The sequence below is a fragment of the Microplitis mediator genome, chromosome 7, assembly GCF_029852145.1.
Source record: "Microplitis mediator isolate UGA2020A chromosome 7, iyMicMedi2.1, whole genome shotgun sequence".
Lineage (NCBI taxonomy): Eukaryota > Metazoa > Arthropoda > Insecta > Hymenoptera > Braconidae > Microplitis > Microplitis mediator.
In genome coordinates, this window is record NC_079975.1 from 20286568 (window position 1) to 20306559 (window position 19992).

Consider the following 19992-nt stretch of genomic DNA (forward strand, 5'->3'; position numbering starts at 1 on the left):
AATTAATTTATTTATTTATACATTTTCAAATTCGCCCCATTATTTGAAAAAAAATAAATAATTAGTGGAATCATTAAACGCGAGGCTACACAGAAAAAAAGGATTTCTTGACGCAAAAAATTTTTACTTCCCCTAAGAAATTTTTCACTTTTATAAATTGAAATAAAAAATTTCCTACACGGAAAGAAAATTATGAGAAGTTTTGCTATACATTATGGGAATATTTCCCGTAATGGTATAGGGATTGTACCCATACTATTATAGGGATGGTTCCTATAATATATGGGAATAGTTTCCATAAGAATATGGGAATAGTGCCCATACCATTATGGGAACCATTTCTATAATGGTATGGGAATAGATCCTATACCAATGTGGGATTCATTCCCATAATATTATGGGAACTATTCCCATAATGGTATGAGTATTATTCCTATAATATTATGAGAACTATTCCTATAGTGTTATGGGAACCATTCCCATAATATCATAAAAATTTTTTTTGCAAAATAGTGTAGAAATTTCCTTTATATTATGGAGAGATTCAAATGAAGCTTCTTCGACGCTAAATTTGTTAAAAAAAAAAATATTGTTAAAAATCTTAATGTTTTTGCCAATTAAAAATTTTTTTTTTAATGTTTAAATTTTTGTTTTTATATTTAATAATATTTCTGTGTATTGTAGAAGTGATTATCGCACTTTTCTTTAAATTAATTTTTTTCATGATAGTATGGGAACCATTCCCATTATATTATAGGAATGGTTCCTATAATAGTATGGGAACTATTCCCATAATATCATGGGAATGATTCCCATAATGGTATAGGAACTATTCCTATAATATTATGAGAATAGTTCCCATACTATTATAGGAACCATTTCTATAATGTTATGGGAATGGTTCCTATAATGTTATGGGTATCATTCCCATAATTATAGAAACTATTCCTATAATTATGGGAAACATTCCTATAATTATAGGAACTGCTCCCATAATTTATGGTCGTAATTCCTATGATGATATAGGAAAAAATTTCACAAAATTATAGGAACAGTTTCCATAATTTTCTTTCCGTGTAGAGTCGATAAAAACTTTTATAGTCCCAAGAAAATTTTTGTTTCAATTCATAATAAAAGTTGCATTTCTTTGCTATTAAATGTATAAGTAAAAATGATAATAATAGTATGAAGAAATGGATAATGTGATAATTTGATGTAGACATCCAGTGGTAGTCACACGGGGGCGATAAATATTTTTTCAAAAGATAATATTGGTAAAGAGAAAGAACAGTCGATTATCCCACTTACAGGTGATTTGTATAATTTAAAATGTGTCCTACAAACATGATCAGGTGTTATATGCTGATAGCCGTGTATACAAGACAATTTGTTGCTTCATCTCACACTCAATCCAACGAGTTTTAGTTAAATTACAACTCTCGGCAAAAGCTAACATCCACGTACATGGGACATTATTGTCGCGTAGGTGGAATTGGTAAAAGTATTCAGAAGCTTTCAAGGACGTTTTAACACTAGATATATGTCCAAATATATATTATACATAGATGCCACGCTTAGTCATTCACGGACAAAATATCAGCAACAAATTTTGAAGAATTTTTTCCAGAAAATGGAAAAAATTTGTACCCGATACTCAAAAGCCAAAAAAATGAACGGCTTAGGGAAGCCGTCATGCCACGGTCTTCTATATGCATATATATAAATATATGAATACTATTTAGTGTTTTGAATGTTAATTGATTGCTGTCAGTGTGTCAAGTAGCTTATTGATAGTTGCTTTGATTTATTACCATTACACAGAGTCATTGACTTAACGTATTAAAATAATCTGTACACTATAATTATTAAATTGTCATCATTCAGAACGGATAAATTTTATTGCGATGAAAAATGATAATTATGTGCATCAATTAAATATAATTAGTATATAATTTAATTACTGGTTATTAATGTTTCAGATTATGACGGAGTCGAGGAGGCCCCGACGCCTCTGATAGACGATAGTCCCAATGGTAAAATTTATGTCGGAGATCGTAGACGTGAAAGACGATCACTGTCTGAAAAAAATTTCATTGATTACTATCCAATTAGAGATAACGAAGAAGAGAGCTTTCGCAGATTGAAAGAGTTTACGCGACATGAAAAAAAATACTCAAATCAAAACCAATTGTATGATAGGTAAGATTTTTATAATTCAAAATTTTTTTCCAAACCCGTCGCAAAACTTTCACTCGTTCGCCAATTTTTTTAAAATTCATAGAATAAAAATAAATAATAAAACTAAAATTATGTCATCCATTTTTATTAAACTAAATTTCAAAACATAAACAGTTTGATATATTGGTCCTATAAATTTTTTTTCCCACTATAAAATTCAACTTTTTATTTATAATTAAACATGAAAATAAACTTTCTTATTTTAATAATAATTTTTAACTATTATACAAATTTTATTAACCTATTAATTTTATTACATTTAATTTTATGATCTTTATATTTGCACAATCTATATATATATATATACGCATACTTATATACACACATATATATATTTATAATATCATAGACGTAACAATGTTGTTCAACTCGTTAAATTCCCAACAACAAAATATATATATATATATATATATATATATATATATATATATATATATATATATATATATATATATATATATATATATATATATATAAATATCAACAACACAAGTCATATATACATTTTATAAATTATTTATTCACATAAATGCATTAATAATATAATCATCGATATGCATATATGTACATATATATTTATTTACATATATAAATATTTTCGCGGGTGGTCGATTTTAAAAATGTCATGTCCACATGTCCATTTGATAAAAACCATTGAAGCGTGTACATTTAATACAAATATATATATGTATATATATATATATGGGGATAATTTATCAGAGCAACCACTCACAAGTCAACTGAGTCAACTTATTGGTACGTTAGATATAGGCGCCAAGGGATTTTATTTAACTTTAGAATAATATTAACTTACTTTTTCGCACTATATATATGTATATTTATATATATATTAAACCGCACCCATATAAAACATGACTCTCTGTTCGCGATGACAGTTTAAGATTATCCGTAAGAGATTTAATTCGCTATAGTACACAAGAAATAATAAATATTTTATTGTTAAAAATTAAAGACCACGTGATTTTATCGGACCCCAATATATAATGAATGACAATGATATATAATGGATAGAGTTATTTGAAATAGACAAAGTAAATAAAATGCAACTATTGCAATTGCGCGTTGTTTTTTCGTGATTGTGATCATTGAAGTGATTTATTAGTTATCGATGCTGGTTTACGGCTAATTAATGTGAGTCGGTTCATTGTTGCAGGTATAAAAAAAATAGAGAGGATGAAGATGACGAGGACGAGGAAGAGGAAGAGTTTGAAGATGAAGATGAAGAGATGAGGGAAAGGAACGGTGATAATAGCAGAGATTCGACGGACATGTACGCAAGCTGGAGATCAAGGCGCGCACTTCCGAGGGAGTATTTCATCGAGATCATGGTGGTTGCTGATGACAAAATGGTCGATTATCATGGCAGTAACCTCGTCGAATACATTTTCGTACTTATGAGCACGGTAAGTATTATATATTTTAATTTACATAAGTATATGTCCTAGAAAATTTGACTCTACTCTTGAGTCACGATTTTTCAATGTTTAATTAACGTCGTTACACGACACGCTTCATCAATTGCACATATAGTGCATTTGCATGTTCGACCGATTAGCAAATTTATGTATAAAATGAAGTATTCTTATATTTTTTTTAAACTATTTCATGGAAGTCCTTATTGTTGACTCAACATCATGGGAAAAATTTCTCGCCTTCACTTTTTATTCATTTTATCTTTCCTACAAATTTTTGTTGCAATTGTCAAGCGAATTTGTGTTACTTGAAAACTTATAATCGATCTACAGTTTAACAGCTTAAACTGTAAAAAATTCGCGGAGTGAATGTGGATTAAATCCGGAGTGAATGAATTTTCAATTATTCACTACGGAAGGAGTTTTGAAAATATTATTAATAAAAAATAACTCCACTAAATAAAATCGAAGTAAAAATTCGCGTATTACAATTAATCAGATGATACACAACACACACGCACACACATATTTAGACACACACATGCACACGCAATCGCGCACTCGCACACACACACACTTGAACACACGCACGCTTACATTCGCACACATCCGAACACACACATGCACGCAAACACACACTCTCACACACACACACACACACACACACACACACACACACACACACACACACATTGTTTAACAGTTTAATATAAATTTATTTAAGTATTTCAACTCCGGAACGGAGTGATTTTTTATAAAACTCCGGAACACCAAGTGACAGAGTGAATGCGGAGTGAATTCGGATTGAAATTAAATCCGGATTCACTCCCGATTTTTCACAGTGTAAATACGTTGCCGAGTACAAAAAAAGAAGTTAATAACATCCCAGGTAAAAAAATTTCAAGCCAAAAAAATGATAAAATTTTTTCTCGGCCGAAAAATGGCCGATCAAAGGCCCAGGTAGTGAACGCAAGGCCGAAAACTGTCTAAGCCAAAATTTGGCCTAAAAATGTTCTATGATTTTATTAAAAAAAAAAAAATACTATGGTCGAAAATAGACTGACTCAATTTATCGTCCAATTTTCGGCCTTCTGCAATAAAATTCTACAACTTGAGTGCGATTTCGGCCAAATTTAGGCCTCTTTAAATAAAATTCTATGGTTCCGGCGTGATTTCGGTCAAATATTTTAACTCGGGTAGCGTGAAAAAAATCAAATAGATCGACTATTAAAATATTTTTGATAATTACCGTCCAAAAATTACAAACGATATATAAAACTTAAATAAATATATCATTTTGTGATTCAATATTATATAATCAAAATATTAGCTTATATATCGAGGTCATTACCATCATATCAAAGACCCACGCAAACGAGTTTAAATGTCTTTGAACAGTTACAACCACCAGACAACCAGACGCTCACTCTCATCTTACCAACCTATATATTATAAGTAAGATATATACATATTTAAGTATCGAGAGTGATAATGTTATGTTTTCAAGTGCATTTACACTCGGATGATTCAATCAACTTCCTTTTAAATAAAAAAAAAATAATCTAAATCGGCAATACATCTTTTTTAAAAGCATTAAATATAAACACGCATGCCTATATCTGCCTTGAAGGTTTTTTTTTTATTTAATTTGTAATTTGTTTCTAAAGACAGACACTCGATAATGCAATAATGTACGACGGTGTGAAAAAAATTGTCGATACTTGTTAGGACATTATATTTTATAGATACTTGAACACGATATCCGATACGACAGATCGATACTGCCGATAAGCTGATGTCAGGTGTTATATCGAAGTGTGAGAAAGAACTAGATCGATTGTAGATCACACATTTCATTTGTCGTTTCTCCATTTATAATTCATTTGGCAACACGTCCGCTAAAGACCGAGTTAACAAATAAAGTAAAGGAAAAAATATATATATATATATATATATATATTACAAAAAGGCGACTTGTCATTTTTAATCGATCATTGATTTTTATTTTATTTATAAACAAGATTTTTTTATGGATAACCTAAATTACTATTTATGGCGACAGAGTTGAGTTAATTTTTTTCAATAGATTTTCTATAAATAAGGAAAAGAATTTCCTTTATTGTTAAATTTTTTTATTTATCTAATTAATTTTATTATCTTTTTAATTACTAACACGTGAAAAAATTTTATGATCCAAGGATCGATAAATATTTGTTAATTTTTTTTTTAAATTAGGTTAGGTTGAACTAGATTAGCAAATATGTGTATGTTTATAGGTTACTTAGTTGGATTAGCGAGGCTGCGTTTCGGTTTTTTACCCCCAGCATCAAGGCGCAATGCCTTAGGTATTAAATTTAGATAGTGGGGGTAAAAACCGAAAATATCCGAAACGCAGTCTCGCTAATGCAAAGCTACAGTCGTCCCCTGACGTTGGGATTTTGCCCTATATCAATATTTGGATTTGCGCATGCGCAGAATATCTTTTTCAGAATATTCTAATAGAGGGGGAAAGAATAATAGGGGGGGGGGCCCAACCTTTCTCTGGGACGACTATATGAGATAGTTTCGGCAAATTAAAATTTTTTTGGAAATTTATCATTTTGGAGGCAGATAAATTTTTTTCTTCAAAAAAAAATTTGATTTGTTCTGAAAAGTAATCAATGAAAATAAAAATTTTCATCATCTATAAGAATTTTGAAAAAGCCGTCAAATTTTTATAACGAACTTTCGACAAAATTTAAAATTCAGAATAAAAATTCATAAAAATAAATTTTCATTCCCTATAACTACGCTTTGCTCAAAAAAGTTTTGGCTTTCAAAAAATATTTTTGCACCAACGAAAAAATTCTTAAGCCAATTTATCCTGTCCTGTGTACTTAAAAAAAATCCAAATTTCCTATTCTATACACTAGCAAAAAATATACTAAAATAATAAAAAATTTACTTCCATCCTTTTTCTCTAATAACATACAATTATTTTAATTTCAACAAACACTAATTAGTAATTACCTTCCATAATTTCGTTATTGAGAAATAATTTTTCCGAATCTAATTACCGATTTCCCAATTATCGTCATATCTGATTATTTTTGAGTCTGTCTCTAAAAAGATTAAAATAATAGAGGTTCAAAAAAAAAAATAAATATATAAAATAAAGTAAAAATTTTGATTAATGTCCATGAATTCTTGTATAGTAATATCGATCTCTTCCTGATCCGACCGGTTTTCATAGCCGATAATAATAACTATGTTAATTCTGACCGAATTGTTTGGTAAAGAAAATGCCCGGACAAAAAATATAAGATAATTTAAAAAATAATAATTTTGAACCCGTTACCGTACGTACGTATAATGTATGATGTATATATGTCACACGAAATTTTTTTCACCTTAACGCCCTTTTTAACTGGATTGTAATTGACTGATTTGTAATATCGTGTTCTCAGTATATATAAACATTTATTATTCGTTCAATATATATATGTATAGAAGGACATATACATGTATAAGTATAAGTATAAATTTATAATACAGGTTGTGGCATATTGCAACATAATCAGTAGTTAGTATTGAGGGTTAACGTCATCATGATCTCTCTCATGATCATGATCGTCTGCACGTGCCTGAAAATTCAAACTGCAATCAGGAGACACGCTCATCAACTATATAACTACCTACTTAACCACCACATATATTTATAAACCATTAAAATAAATATGAAAATAATAAACATTATCTTTAATAAAATTAACTCATTTATTTTTATTAATTTCTATTTTTATTTTTTGCGCAAACAATTTTTTTAAATAAATTCAGTTGTGTATTACTGTTTTTTTTTGTCATGATAAAAATTGAATAGTAAATTTTTTCCATAGAAAAAAAAAAAAGAAAAAAAAATTGTACAGAAATTTTTTAATTTTCACACCCGAAATTAGTAAGCTCGTAATTGAATCGTTTATTTAAGAAACCCCATAAGTCATGATTTTTACGAAATTTGTTTTTTTTGCATTTTTGGGTTCTTCGGATGTCCCTTCATAGAAATCAATCAAAATATGCATCAAATCAGCGTTTAAAACAAATTTAACGGGGTGACAGCAATTTCATTTAATTGAGAAACCCGATAAGTCAATGGCTCAAATAAATACATGTCAAGTTTTTCCAAAAAAATGTTTTTTGTGTTTCCTGAAAAATTTTGTTTTCTTGACTTATGGGGTTTCTCAAATAAACGATTCAATTTCGATAATTAAAATTAAAAAAAAAACATGCAGACAGAAAAAATTTTAATAATAGAGAATTAAAGGACTGAAATTAATAGTTTTTTTCTATTGAAAATTTTTTTTTAGATGTATGTACGTAAGAACTTATGGCTTACGTGCACGGAAAATGATAAAAATCATTTTTATTTCAAGTATTAAATTGTTAAAATTTATATAATTGACTTACGCCCTTGGATATCAGCTCACATTTAACGATTTTTAAATTTATAGTTTAAAAAAAAAATATAATTGAAATGTTATTTTTATGGTTGTAATAAATAATGCTTTTAAATAATGCGAAGATGCGAAAAAGAATGTGACGAATGCTAAACTGTAGTACATAATAATAATAATAATAATAATAATAATGAAAATAAAGCAAATAAAGACGTAGAGAATAAAAAAATAACAGATGTGTGTAAAGTGCGGTTAATTCGTTCCGAGGATTTTAAAAAAGTATTATATGAGCGGTAAGATGAGAAAGGACACGCAAAACACGAAACTAATTAAGATCGTGATGCACATTGTTTATGCATGTATAAGATCCAGGTTTTTTTTTTTTGTTCAATTTTATTCGTTCATTTTTTCGCATTCAAACTTTCATTCTTTTTTTGAACACAGGTTTTTATCTCGTTATTTACTACCGTTGTAAATATTAAATTAATTATTTAATCTGCAGGGATACATATTTTTATTATCAACATAACAATTTGTTCGTATTGATACTAAAATTTACATCAAATTGATTACAAGCAACAAATTTTTCAACCTGAATATCAAATTTATTTTAAAAAAACCAAATTTTGATATGCAATTATGCGGCCTCTCAAAAATTGAATCGATTTCTCGCCGGCTTTCAGAACTCAGATCCCAATAAATCATGAAAAAAAAAACTGTTTTAGGTATCGAGAATTTACAAGGATCCATCAATAGGAAATCCAATAAGTATTTCGTTAACAAAAATAGTGAAAACGAATGAATTATTTGGCACTAAACACAGCGGCACTGACGGTATCGCTGCTGCGGAAATGCTCAAAAGATTTTGCTACTGGCAGAAACATAATAACCCGGATGAGCCATCGCCTGAGCATCACGACGCGGCGCTTCTTCTAACGAGGTCGGTGCACACTTTTATATAAATAATATCTACAGAGATATAAATAAATATAATGAGAGCGACAATTTCACATTGATTTAGATCCTATATCTTTATATGTAGTTATGATCAAAGACGAGTTTATATCTTATGGAAAAATACACCTACTGTTGACTATAGTAAACTATGTGTATATACATATATATATATATATATATATATATATATATATATATATATATATATATATATATATATATATATAGTGTAAGCAATTACTATAGATATTCAATAAACGTCAAATCATTACCAGTAAATTTATTATGTACATGAATAATCAATTCTACTTGGAATTCGTTTTGCTAATGATAATAATAATAATAAAATATATATGCAATTAACCCTTTAATTTTTTCTTAGCTGAAGAGTACACGTTATCCTTGGGTTGATAAAAAAAATTGTAAATCAAATTTTATTGTTTTTACAAGTCGTTACATTGGAAATTAATTAATATTACAGACAGTACGATTTGTTTATAAGAAAAATTTTTTCCTCACTGTACTTACAAAGGAAATTTGAATTTAGTGAACAGAACTTCTGAAATCGATCGTAACCAGACTGTATTATATTTTTTTTTTTAAGTCATTAAGAGAAAACTACATTTACTGGCAATTAATTTTAGCAATTTTTTAATCATCGAACTTTATCAAAATTTTGAATTGCATAGCCTGCAAATTTTTTACATTGAAAATTCATAAATATTCCCTCAGATTCCTATCAGATACCAGGGATTCTCATCCGGATTCTATTGATCTTGATGTTTATTTCATTTGTTGGTTTGTTAGTCAATTAATAGTCTATTTTCTATGTAGAAATTGACATAGTGGCTGATAATTTGATCCTGAACACGCAAACAGACTAGTCTATAAAGTTATCTTTACCTAGTATGCCTTAAATTATATATTTATTAATACGACCGAGGTCAAAACACTAATGCATCAGTATATTAACCCGGGAACATCCGGAGGTGATTATTGACTCATCCATTTTCATAATTCGGGCATGTAATTCCTACATATATACACCAATTTTCCCTTCCTCAAAATTATTGAAAATCAAAATCACTTACTATCTAAAAAATTCATAATACGCAAAGTTATTGTCACTATTTCCCACGTTTTCATTAAATATACAAGCATTTAAGAAAGTCAGAACGCAAGGATTAAGTCAACGGTTATAATTAATACTCTACCATATTTTCCACCTCCGATTCGCAGTGATTTCCTCACTTATATTATGAATATTTAAATACTACCACTTTAAGAACCAGAAAATAGCTAGATCCTTGATTCTACATGTTACCGGTTTACCCACAGCTTAAAATTATCCACTTATACTCAAATCCATAATAACAAACAAAACCCATTTAACAGAGAAAATTTATGCCACAATCCGGGACAAAGACGCTGTGACACGTTGGGTCTAGCAGAGCTAGGTAGGATGTGCTCACCAGGATCTTCATGTGCAATCGTCCAGGATAACGGTCTGGCTGCAGCCTTCACAATCGCCCACGAGCTTGGTCACGTGTAAGATAAACCCATTCAATTAATGCCACCATTTTATATCCGATTCCCTTAAAATATAACGTCTGAAGTCATCTAAGCAGCCTTCTTTTCCCCAACGAGACATTCACTGTAAAAAATCGGGAGTGAATTCGGAGTGATTACGGTTTTCATTGAAATCTGCATTCACTCCTTATTTAATCCGCGTTCACTCCCAAAAATTTTTACAGTGTGTTTAATATTAATGCCAAGTAATTGATAATTTATTACAGCTTCAATATGCCCCATGACGACGACACGCGTTGCGCGAAATTCCGTAATCGCTCGCGTGTCCACAAAGTAATGTCTCGAATGCTGGACGACAACACATTTCCTTGGGAATGGTCCAAGTGTTCGCGGCACTACGTCACCGAGTTTCTAGAGTAAGTAATATAAATTTATATTTTCTTCATTTCGTTACATTACATTACTTACTTCTTTTTCTTATTGTTTTAAATCTAAAGATAGAGTGTAGAATATATTTAAAGACTAGACAAATCATGCCGCACTTCCGGGTGAAATCGTTTCATTTGCTTTGCATTTGGTCTCTAATTTATATCCCTTCGCGAACAACAATACTATTTATTTGCAAAACGTGTTAATATATTTTTATATATTTATATTAACAACCCGTGTCTATATGACCGACCAAAAAAAAGTTGACAATCAACCGAAACAATGGAATCGAAATGTTGCATTTGAGCGGTTTTTTTTTAAGGAATCCGGTTTATCAAGTAACAGAACATACAGAAGCAGCTGTAAGTTCATTTAATTTCGAATTTATATCACGCGTGCCAGTGCCCCAGTGTGCCAAGATTTTTTCAAAGAACAAAGAAACCAAAAGGCAAAAGCAATATAGTAACTTTAGACAATAAAAAGAGTGATTTTATTTCAGAGCGGGCTACGCAAACTGTCTGCTTGATGAGCCCAGAGATATGATAAGATCCGATGCGGGTCGACTACCTGGTGAAGATTACTCCGAAAACAAACAATGCGAGCTTGTTTTCGGCCCAGGTTCGAAAATATGTCCTCACATTGAGATTGATGGTAAGTTATTGTCATTAGGATTTACTTTTTTTGGTTTTATTAACGACTTTGCTAGTCCGGGATGACATATTTTAAGAAGAATGAATTTTATTTTTATATTTTTAACGACTGTGGGAGTGGTAACATGCATTCAGCATTAGTTGATAAATTAAATGATAATGGACGTTTTTAAAATGAATGATTGTGGGGTCGGCAAGGGTTTTTATCCTTCTGGTGATTAAATACGAGATTACTGAATTTAGATTTATGGATACTTGGAATCAGTTTAGTTCAGTCGGATTTTTTAGACTAATGGTAGATCTGAGTAGGATTTAAGATGGAAGTCAGAAAAATTTAATAGGACAGTTCGTTCGTGTTTGAGATTTCGTCAAATCAAAGGAAACTTCCGTACTTAGATCGAGATATTTTGATTGTAGGTTAGAAACTTTATAAAACAGATTAACTTTTCTGCCATCGAGTAAGTCGTCGTCGAGAATTACCGGCTTGTAATGTTAATTGCGTGGGTTGAAAGAAACCTTGAGTAGACTTGATTGCATGAATAGGCTTAGGATTAGGATATATGTAGCTTAAGGAACAAGATAAACTTAGCCCATGGTTGGTTACCGGCCAGGCAGTGTGCAAGAGACTGTGGTGCACCGCACCGTCCTGGAACCATCAGCCCCAGTGTCACACCCAGCACATGCCCTGGGCGGACGGAACTCCTTGTGCATTTGGGATGTGGTGTCATCGCGGTGAGTGCGTTTCCAAGCGCGATTTGATACCAATAGATGGCCAATGGGGCGAATGGGGCCGCTACGGCGAGTGTTCAAGGACCTGCGGTGGCGGGATAAAAGCCAAGCGCCGTGAGTGCAACAACCCGTCTCCCCAGAATGGTGGGAACTATTGCGTTGGCGAGCATGTTAAGTACCGTAGCTGCGGGACCAAAGAATGTCTTCCCGATTCTCCAGATTTTCGGTAATCAATCAACTATATTTTTCACCAAATTCTTAGTTTCCTCAGCTAATTCCTTGAATCTACTTGGTTTTCAGTGAAGAACAATGCGCAATGTGGAACAACAACAATCATAATGTACAGAGTTTATCACGTGACGTTAAATGGCACGCCAAATATATTAAAAGTATGTACATGCCGTTTTTTTCTTAGAATAGTTAATAGGAGTCTTAAGATTGTTGAATAATGGGTTGTGTTAATGCAGTTCCGCAAGAAGATCGTTGCAAACTATACTGCCAGGTTGAAAGTAATCAGTATTACATGCTAAAAGACAAAGTGATAGATGGTACACCCTGCGGACCCGACACCTTTCATATTTGCGTTAACGGGCATTGCAAACAAGCGGGATGCGATCATGTTCTCAACTCTACGGCCGAATTGGACACATGCGGAGTTTGTCGTGGTGATAATTCCACTTGTCAGCGAATCACGGGTACTTACAATTCCAGTGGAATCTACGGATACAGTAAAGTGACTAAAATTCCAGCTGGAAGCAGCTATATTGATATACGGCAACTTGGATGGGGAGGCCTACACAACGACAGCAACTATCTTGGTAAATTGATTGATTGATGTTTTAAATAATGATTGATTGTTTAGTGAGATGTCTGATGTCTGGTGTCTGGAGCCTAGTCTGTGACGTGCAGATGGGTTTCTCTTGGACGGGTAGTGATAAAAAATTATTGTTTTATGACAGCTTTGAGGCTTGGCGAAGACGGAGAGTATATTCTTAATGGAAACTACATGGTGATGCACAAGAAAGTTATTGTCCTTCCTGGTAGCGCTATTGAGTACAGCGGACCTGGGACTGTGGTCGAACGATTGAATAGTTCAAGGCCCGTTGGGGTTGATTTGGTACTCGAGGTAAGTGGAAATTTATTTTTGTCTAGGAGTCTGAGTTAATGGAATACGCTTGTCTTTTGATAACTTCTTTTTTTAAATATTAATTTATTATATGTCATTTCCTTTAGAAAAGCGTTTTCCTATGAAGCTAAGGCGATGAATAGTTTAAAAATTTTGATAATAGTTTAATGAAACATCATTATTTTCGATTAAAAAATTTTAAAATTGCTTTTTCCATATAATAACAATCGCTTGAACCTCTTTAACGCTAATACACATACTTATATGTAAATATAAACCCGGTTACCCATAAAAAAATTTTATTTGAAGATTCTATCAGTCGGTGACATAGTGCCACCTCAAATAACATATGAGTACACAGTACCAAAGAGAATACTCGGTAGTTATACTTGGATTTTAAGTGACTGGTCATCATGCAGCCACATGTGCAAGGGTAATAAGCAGCGTCGCGCGGAATGCCGCAGTACTGAACATAAAGACGTCGTGTCTGATGATTATTGCCGTCGTGAAGAACGGCCTCAGGAAGAGTCTCAATTATGTAATACCCATTGCATACTTCAGTAAGTGTCTCTAAAAACTGTCCATCAAGCTACCCCACATCCTGTATAAAAATAACCACAGTATGGTGAATATCATAATTTCAGATGGCAATTGACACCAAAATCTGAGTGCTCGAAACATTGCGGGCCGGGTACACAGATGGTATCAAGTCGCTGTGTTCAAGTTATTTTAAATTCCCCGAATCAATCACCTAGACCACTGCCGGCTTACGCGTGTGCTCATATGGATCGTCCGAGTGATCACCGGCCTTGTGTTGGCCCTTGTGATGACGTCCGCTGGTCTTACACTGACTGGGGCGCATGCAGCGCTACTTGTGGTGGCGGTGTTCAAATTCGTACTGCCAATTGCATTGATTCTAATGGAAATCAAGTACCGGAAAATAAATGCAATACGTCGGAAAAAATTTTGAAACGTTTCTGTAACTCTGAGCCCTGTCCTCAATGGACTTTCGGTGAATGGTCACCAGTAAGTTTAAAAAAAAATTTTTAGTTTAAAGAACTGCTATTTCTTGATATTATTTTTTTTTTTTCTAATCTTTGTTACGATAATTCTTCAGTGTTCAACATCGTGTGGTATAGGCAATCGCTTGCGTTCATACTGGTGCCAGGTTGAAAACCGCATTGTAAATGAAATATACTGCAATGATTTACCGTCAGCGGTATCAGAAATATGTAACGCCGGACCATGTCATCACTGGTCTACGGGTGAATGGAGTTCAGTAAGTTTTTGTCCGACTCTTGTTAGCCAAATGAAAAAATAGTAAATAAATTATCTAATGATAATGGATACTATATTATTGATTCAATGCACGCTCGATCGATCGACCTGAATTGAAAAACCATTGAATTACTTATCATCATTATTATTTTTACTATCTAGTGCTCGGTCACGTGCGGCGAAGGAACTCGCAGAAGAAAAGTCGCATGCATGAATGCCGATGGTACTTCTAGTGACTCTTGTGCTGCATCTGAAGAACCAGAAAGCTTTCAAACTTGTTCACGTGATTCTTGTCCCACTGTACGTATAGTATCATGATTTATGTATAAGAAATATTCATAATGTCTTTATTTATTAATTAATAATTTAGGCAAGCTCGCCACCTACCATTTATAATTCTGACCCGACTCGAAGCGAATCATTAGATCAAGAAAACGAAATAGACAGCAACCGTATTCCTATTTATCCTATTTATGTCTGGAGGACTGGAACATTTGGCGAAGTAAGATGTAGATGTAATAATTTATTTTTATTAAAGTAACAGAGTTTGCTTTGAATATTTTTTTCTTTTTTTTTTTTGTTGTCTATTTTTATAAGAGCAACTTAAAATTATATAGACAAAATAGTTATAAAACCGTAAGCTAATTGAGGTGGATTTAAATATAATTTGTGTTTGCCAATAATTTAAATCAATTTCCTAGTGCTCGAGATCATGCAACGGTGGTTTCAAAAATAGAATAGTACAGTGTAGTTCACCAGACACTCATACATCTGCTCCGGATGATTACTGCGATATTAATCTGCGTCCGGCAAGCAGGATGCCGTGTAATCGTCATGCATGTCCACTTTGGAATACCGGACACTGGAGCCAGGTTAGAATAATCTTTTATTTTTTAAATATTATTCTGTTTCTAATTCTTATTCCATCTTTACTTCTCAATTTCCTGCTAATATATTTTTAAAAATCTCCGAACCTATTGAGATAATTTTCAGTTTTTTCAACTATTTTTTACCATTGAGGGGATCAGTACATTGGTGCCATAGGTCGAGAGAGAGAGAGCTTCTATCTCTACTGGATGTCCAAATTAACCTTCGAGGAAAATCATGTTTTCCCAATATTATCAATTGTCTAATTATAAATATTTGTTAATAAATTTTATACAATAATAAAATTCACTTGGGTGAAGACAAAGTATGATAACCCTTACACTATACCGGAACAAATACGAAATCTTTTCTAGATTTATGTATTTGTCAAAATTAAAAAAAAAAAAAATCAAAATTCCACAACATTATTAAATGTTTATTTAAAAATGTTTGTTAATGAATTTTTAACAAAAACTCCATTAAAAAAAAAAAAAAAAAAAAAATAATGCTTCCGGTACCGGGAATCGAACCCGGGTCGCCTGGGTGAAAACCAGGAATGATAACCCCTACACTATACCGGAGATATTATGAAGTGACTGTATTTGTCTATTTATGTAGAAACTACATACAGTTGTCTAAATTAATTATTTTAATTAAAATACATACTATGTACTTTTACAAAATTCAAAATTTTAATAGAATTTCGTCTACTTTTTTCTGTGAGACTTGAAATTTTTTAAATTACGAAAAATTTAATTTCCATAAATTCTTCCTCTTATAAATTTTCAATAAAACGACTCAGCTTGATTGCGTAAAAAAAAAAGTATTCAAGCTGATATGCTGAGATTCCAAGTCAATTTATTAGTTTTTATTTTATAATAATTTTACCGATTAAACGGTGATTAAAAAAATTATAAAATTATTTTTTAGAAACCCCATTCGATTATAGCTACCAGATGGCATATATATTTTTGTTTGTATCTCTACTTATATTTAAATACGGAATTAATATTATAAAATTTTATGTTAATGACAGTGTGACGCTGATTGCGGTGAAGGTTACCAACATCGACAAGTTCGTTGCCAAAGTCCACGTGGTGAAATAGTACCCGATCGAGAATGTAATACTATCGATAAACCTAAACACGTTAAAAAATGTCGGAATGATTTAGATTGCGTGACTAATAATCACCATAATCATCATAATCATAATAATAATGGCAAGAATAATAATAACAATAATTACAATAATAACAATAATAATAGCAATTCAAAAGGGCAATCACGCAGATGGCGAGTCTCTAATTGGACTCCAGTAAGTACTTTAAAACTTTTAAATAAACTTATTTATAAAATAATCATTTGACAAAGTAAAGCGTGACCGATATAATTTTTAAGTTTCACAAGAAACTTAACATTTGAAGAAAAATTAAAACAAATAGGAGTGATTTTATATGTACACTAAGTACATAAAGGAAGGAAGTGATAAGAGAGCAGTTAGGGATTATAGGGTAAAAAATATTTTACAGTGTACAAAGTCATGCGGAGGTGGAATAAAAGTAAGGAGAGTCGACTGTATAATAAGGTCGTTAAATGGAGATGTGAAGGAACAAAAGGTTAATGATGAGGAGTGTACGAGATTCGGTTTTAATAAACCGAAAACACAGAGACCGTGTCAGAGGATACCATGTGACTTTACTTGGAAGGAGGGTAGCTGGTCTGAGGTAGTACTGACTGCCCCATAAGAAAATTTTATACAACAATCACTGGTCGTTACAGTTGCACTTGGCTTTACTTGGGAATTTATTAATTTAATTATTATTTTACTATTTAATAATATTTGTTAGCTGGTGATTTATGTGGGCTGTGGGAGCGGTAGTAGATGGGAGTTGTGCATGATTTATATTTTTTATTATTCAGTAGATGTTACATTGTCTTGTATATATCCTGTAGTTATTTTCTCTCTATTTGAATTCATCATTCTCTCAATCTCTTTGTCTTCGTCTATGTCAGCTCGATAATTTATTTCTTGATTCTAATCCGTGATGTTTCAGGCGATTGAGATCTGATCAGTTCGCGGATAATGATATCATTATTTCATTACCATTGCTATTATCGTTTTTTTTTTTTTTATAGGTAATCATACGTTAGCAAACGATTTATCGCATTTATCCTGTTTCTTTTCAGTCATTACAAATAAATTGTGATTTTTATAATAAAACAGAATATTATCATGTATTTATTTAATTATTTTTAATGATAAAACATTTTATATTCACGCCGTCTATTTCTAAGAACAGTTTAATTAATTTTTTCTACCTCACTTTTTTCTGATAAAGAACTTTTGAAAATTGCCGGCAAGGTCAAGTCATAAATCTGACCTCTGTTTCGATTAAAATATCTTGAGAGCTTCTTATAATTAAATATTTATTAATTAGTAGAAATAAATGGAATATTTTAGTTCTTTTTTTTTAGTTTCTGACATAAGTTTCAAATTCGTGGATTAGTTTACAAGAATCTTAAAATCACTTGATTATCGATAGTTTCAAATTTCTAGATCTAACCTCCCGATGAAAAAAGATTTTATACAATTGTATAGAATTATATATCAATTATATATGGACTATATATAATTATATATAGACTATATATAATTGGATAGAAAAAATGGCCCGATCCAATTGTATACAATTTGTATAGAAAATTGTATACAATTCTATACAAATTGTATACAATTCTATATAATTTGTATAAAATTGTATATAATTATATAGACTTGTATACAATTTGTGTAGAATCGTATACAATTTCTATACAGTTATATACAATTGGATCGGGCCATTTTTTGTATATAATTTTATACAATTGTATAAAATCTTTTTTCATCGGGGCTCCTAATCACGTCTAAGTTTTTTTAATTGTAGTTCGTTTTCGATTTAATTTCATTGGGTTTCGATCTAAACAGATTTACTTCAATCGAAATCTATTATTTTCGATAGGATTGACTCAAAGTTTTGAATAACAGTAGACATTCATTTTTCATCTGATAGCTTAAGTAAAATAATTAATAGGTTATGCAGCAAACAAAAGACATAACAAAATTTCGAACTTCATATTCTCGCAAATGAGAACAAAAGAAACAAAAATTTATAATCGTAATTTTCATTAAAAATAAATAATTTAAAATTCAAAGTAAGGAGTTTTTTAAATTTCAAACTTAACCTCAACTTTGAAAATTTATTCATCTCTTGTTAACAGACCGAAAGTTATCAGTTAATCCACAGATATCGTAAATAAAATCTCTGAAGTTCTCTTTTTTAACAAAAAGAATACTGTCCACAAAAAGTGATACTCGAAGACTATAAAAAAATACTTAACCTAATAATTCTCCATATCTTAGATAATTTATCAATTACCCAATTAATTAAATGAATAATAAATAAAATGCTTGTGGCAATTTTTACTGGGGGCACATAAAAATGGTATAACATCAATTTTGGGAAAATTGGTAATAGGAATAAATTAATAATAAATATTAATAAAAATAACTTTAATATACATTCTCATATATATAAAAATAATAAACACAGATATCACAATATAATACAACATATATTTCCATCTGTACATATAATAAATAATAATAAAATAAAACATTAATTATCACACTAAATATATATTTATATATATAACCTCTGTAAAATTCTTATCGCAGTTATTTTGATTTCCAAAATAATTAAAAAAAAAATAATTTTTATAAAAAAAACAGTATTGTTATTGTGTAATTATTTTCTTCGAAGACCTGCGTATTTACACGGCTTTATCTTTTTTTATACTTCTCTCAATGCTTCATATATATATATTTATATAAAAAAGTGTATAAATATATACATATGTATAGATATTAATTAATCAAGTGATTAATTAAACGTAAAACGACTCAGAGATCTTTGTATTAAATATTTTCTACATGAAAAATAATAAACAAATCATTTTAAATATTGACGTTTAATTGCGCGTAATATTTTTACATCTATAAATATAAGTTTTGTATAAATTATACTATAGTATTTTTTTTCTTTACGTATCATAAATATAAAACGCGTAATCTATTCATTGCGACCCTTGTGGATCCGAATTATGGTAAATTGCAGTATTTTACAGTAAATTTCGATACTTTACGGTAGATTGCGGTACTTTACGGTCAACGTACGGCAAAAGAACGATGTTTCGCAACAAAAATACGGTATTCTTAGCGTAAAATTGCCATAAGACTGCAGTATTTTACCGTAAAGTTGCAGTATTGCACTAAAAAAACTGTA

General features: G+C 30.9%; 1 protein-coding gene and 1 non-coding gene across 5 annotated transcripts in view; one reads left to right on the plus strand and one right to left on the minus strand.

Annotated features, from left to right (window-relative positions):
* Positions 1-19992, plus strand: part of LOC130672445 (A disintegrin and metalloproteinase with thrombospondin motifs 20-like) — a 197967-nt gene that overhangs the window by 173102 nt on the left and 4873 nt on the right. For 3 of the 4 annotated variants that reach the window (XM_057477045.1, XM_057477042.1, XM_057477043.1), the window contains 18 exons: positions 1980-2199; positions 3413-3662; positions 8830-9044; positions 10457-10609; positions 10858-11007; positions 11520-11671; positions 12286-12625; positions 12700-12788; positions 12867-13217; positions 13359-13525; positions 13835-14085; positions 14170-14551; positions 14643-14804; positions 14966-15103; positions 15174-15305; positions 15505-15675; positions 16707-16985; positions 17200-17394. In XM_057477045.1, coding sequence (XP_057333028.1) covers positions 1980-2199; positions 3413-3662; positions 8830-9044; positions 10457-10609; positions 10858-11007; positions 11520-11671; positions 12286-12625; positions 12700-12788; positions 12867-13217; positions 13359-13525; positions 13835-14085; positions 14170-14551; positions 14643-14804; positions 14966-15103; positions 15174-15305; positions 15505-15675; positions 16707-16985; positions 17200-17394 — 3797 coding nt within the window. The remainder of the gene's footprint in view (positions 1-1979; positions 2200-3412; positions 3663-8829; positions 9045-10456; positions 10610-10857; positions 11008-11519; positions 11672-12285; positions 12626-12699; positions 12789-12866; positions 13218-13358; positions 13526-13834; positions 14086-14169; positions 14552-14642; positions 14805-14965; positions 15104-15173; positions 15306-15504; positions 15676-16706; positions 16986-17199; positions 17395-19992) is intronic. The other variant, XM_057477044.1, reaches the window with a different exon arrangement.
* Trnae-uuc (transfer RNA glutamic acid (anticodon UUC)) lies at positions 16180-16251 on the minus strand. Its single transcript has one exon. It is a non-coding gene; the product is annotated as a tRNA-Glu (tRNA).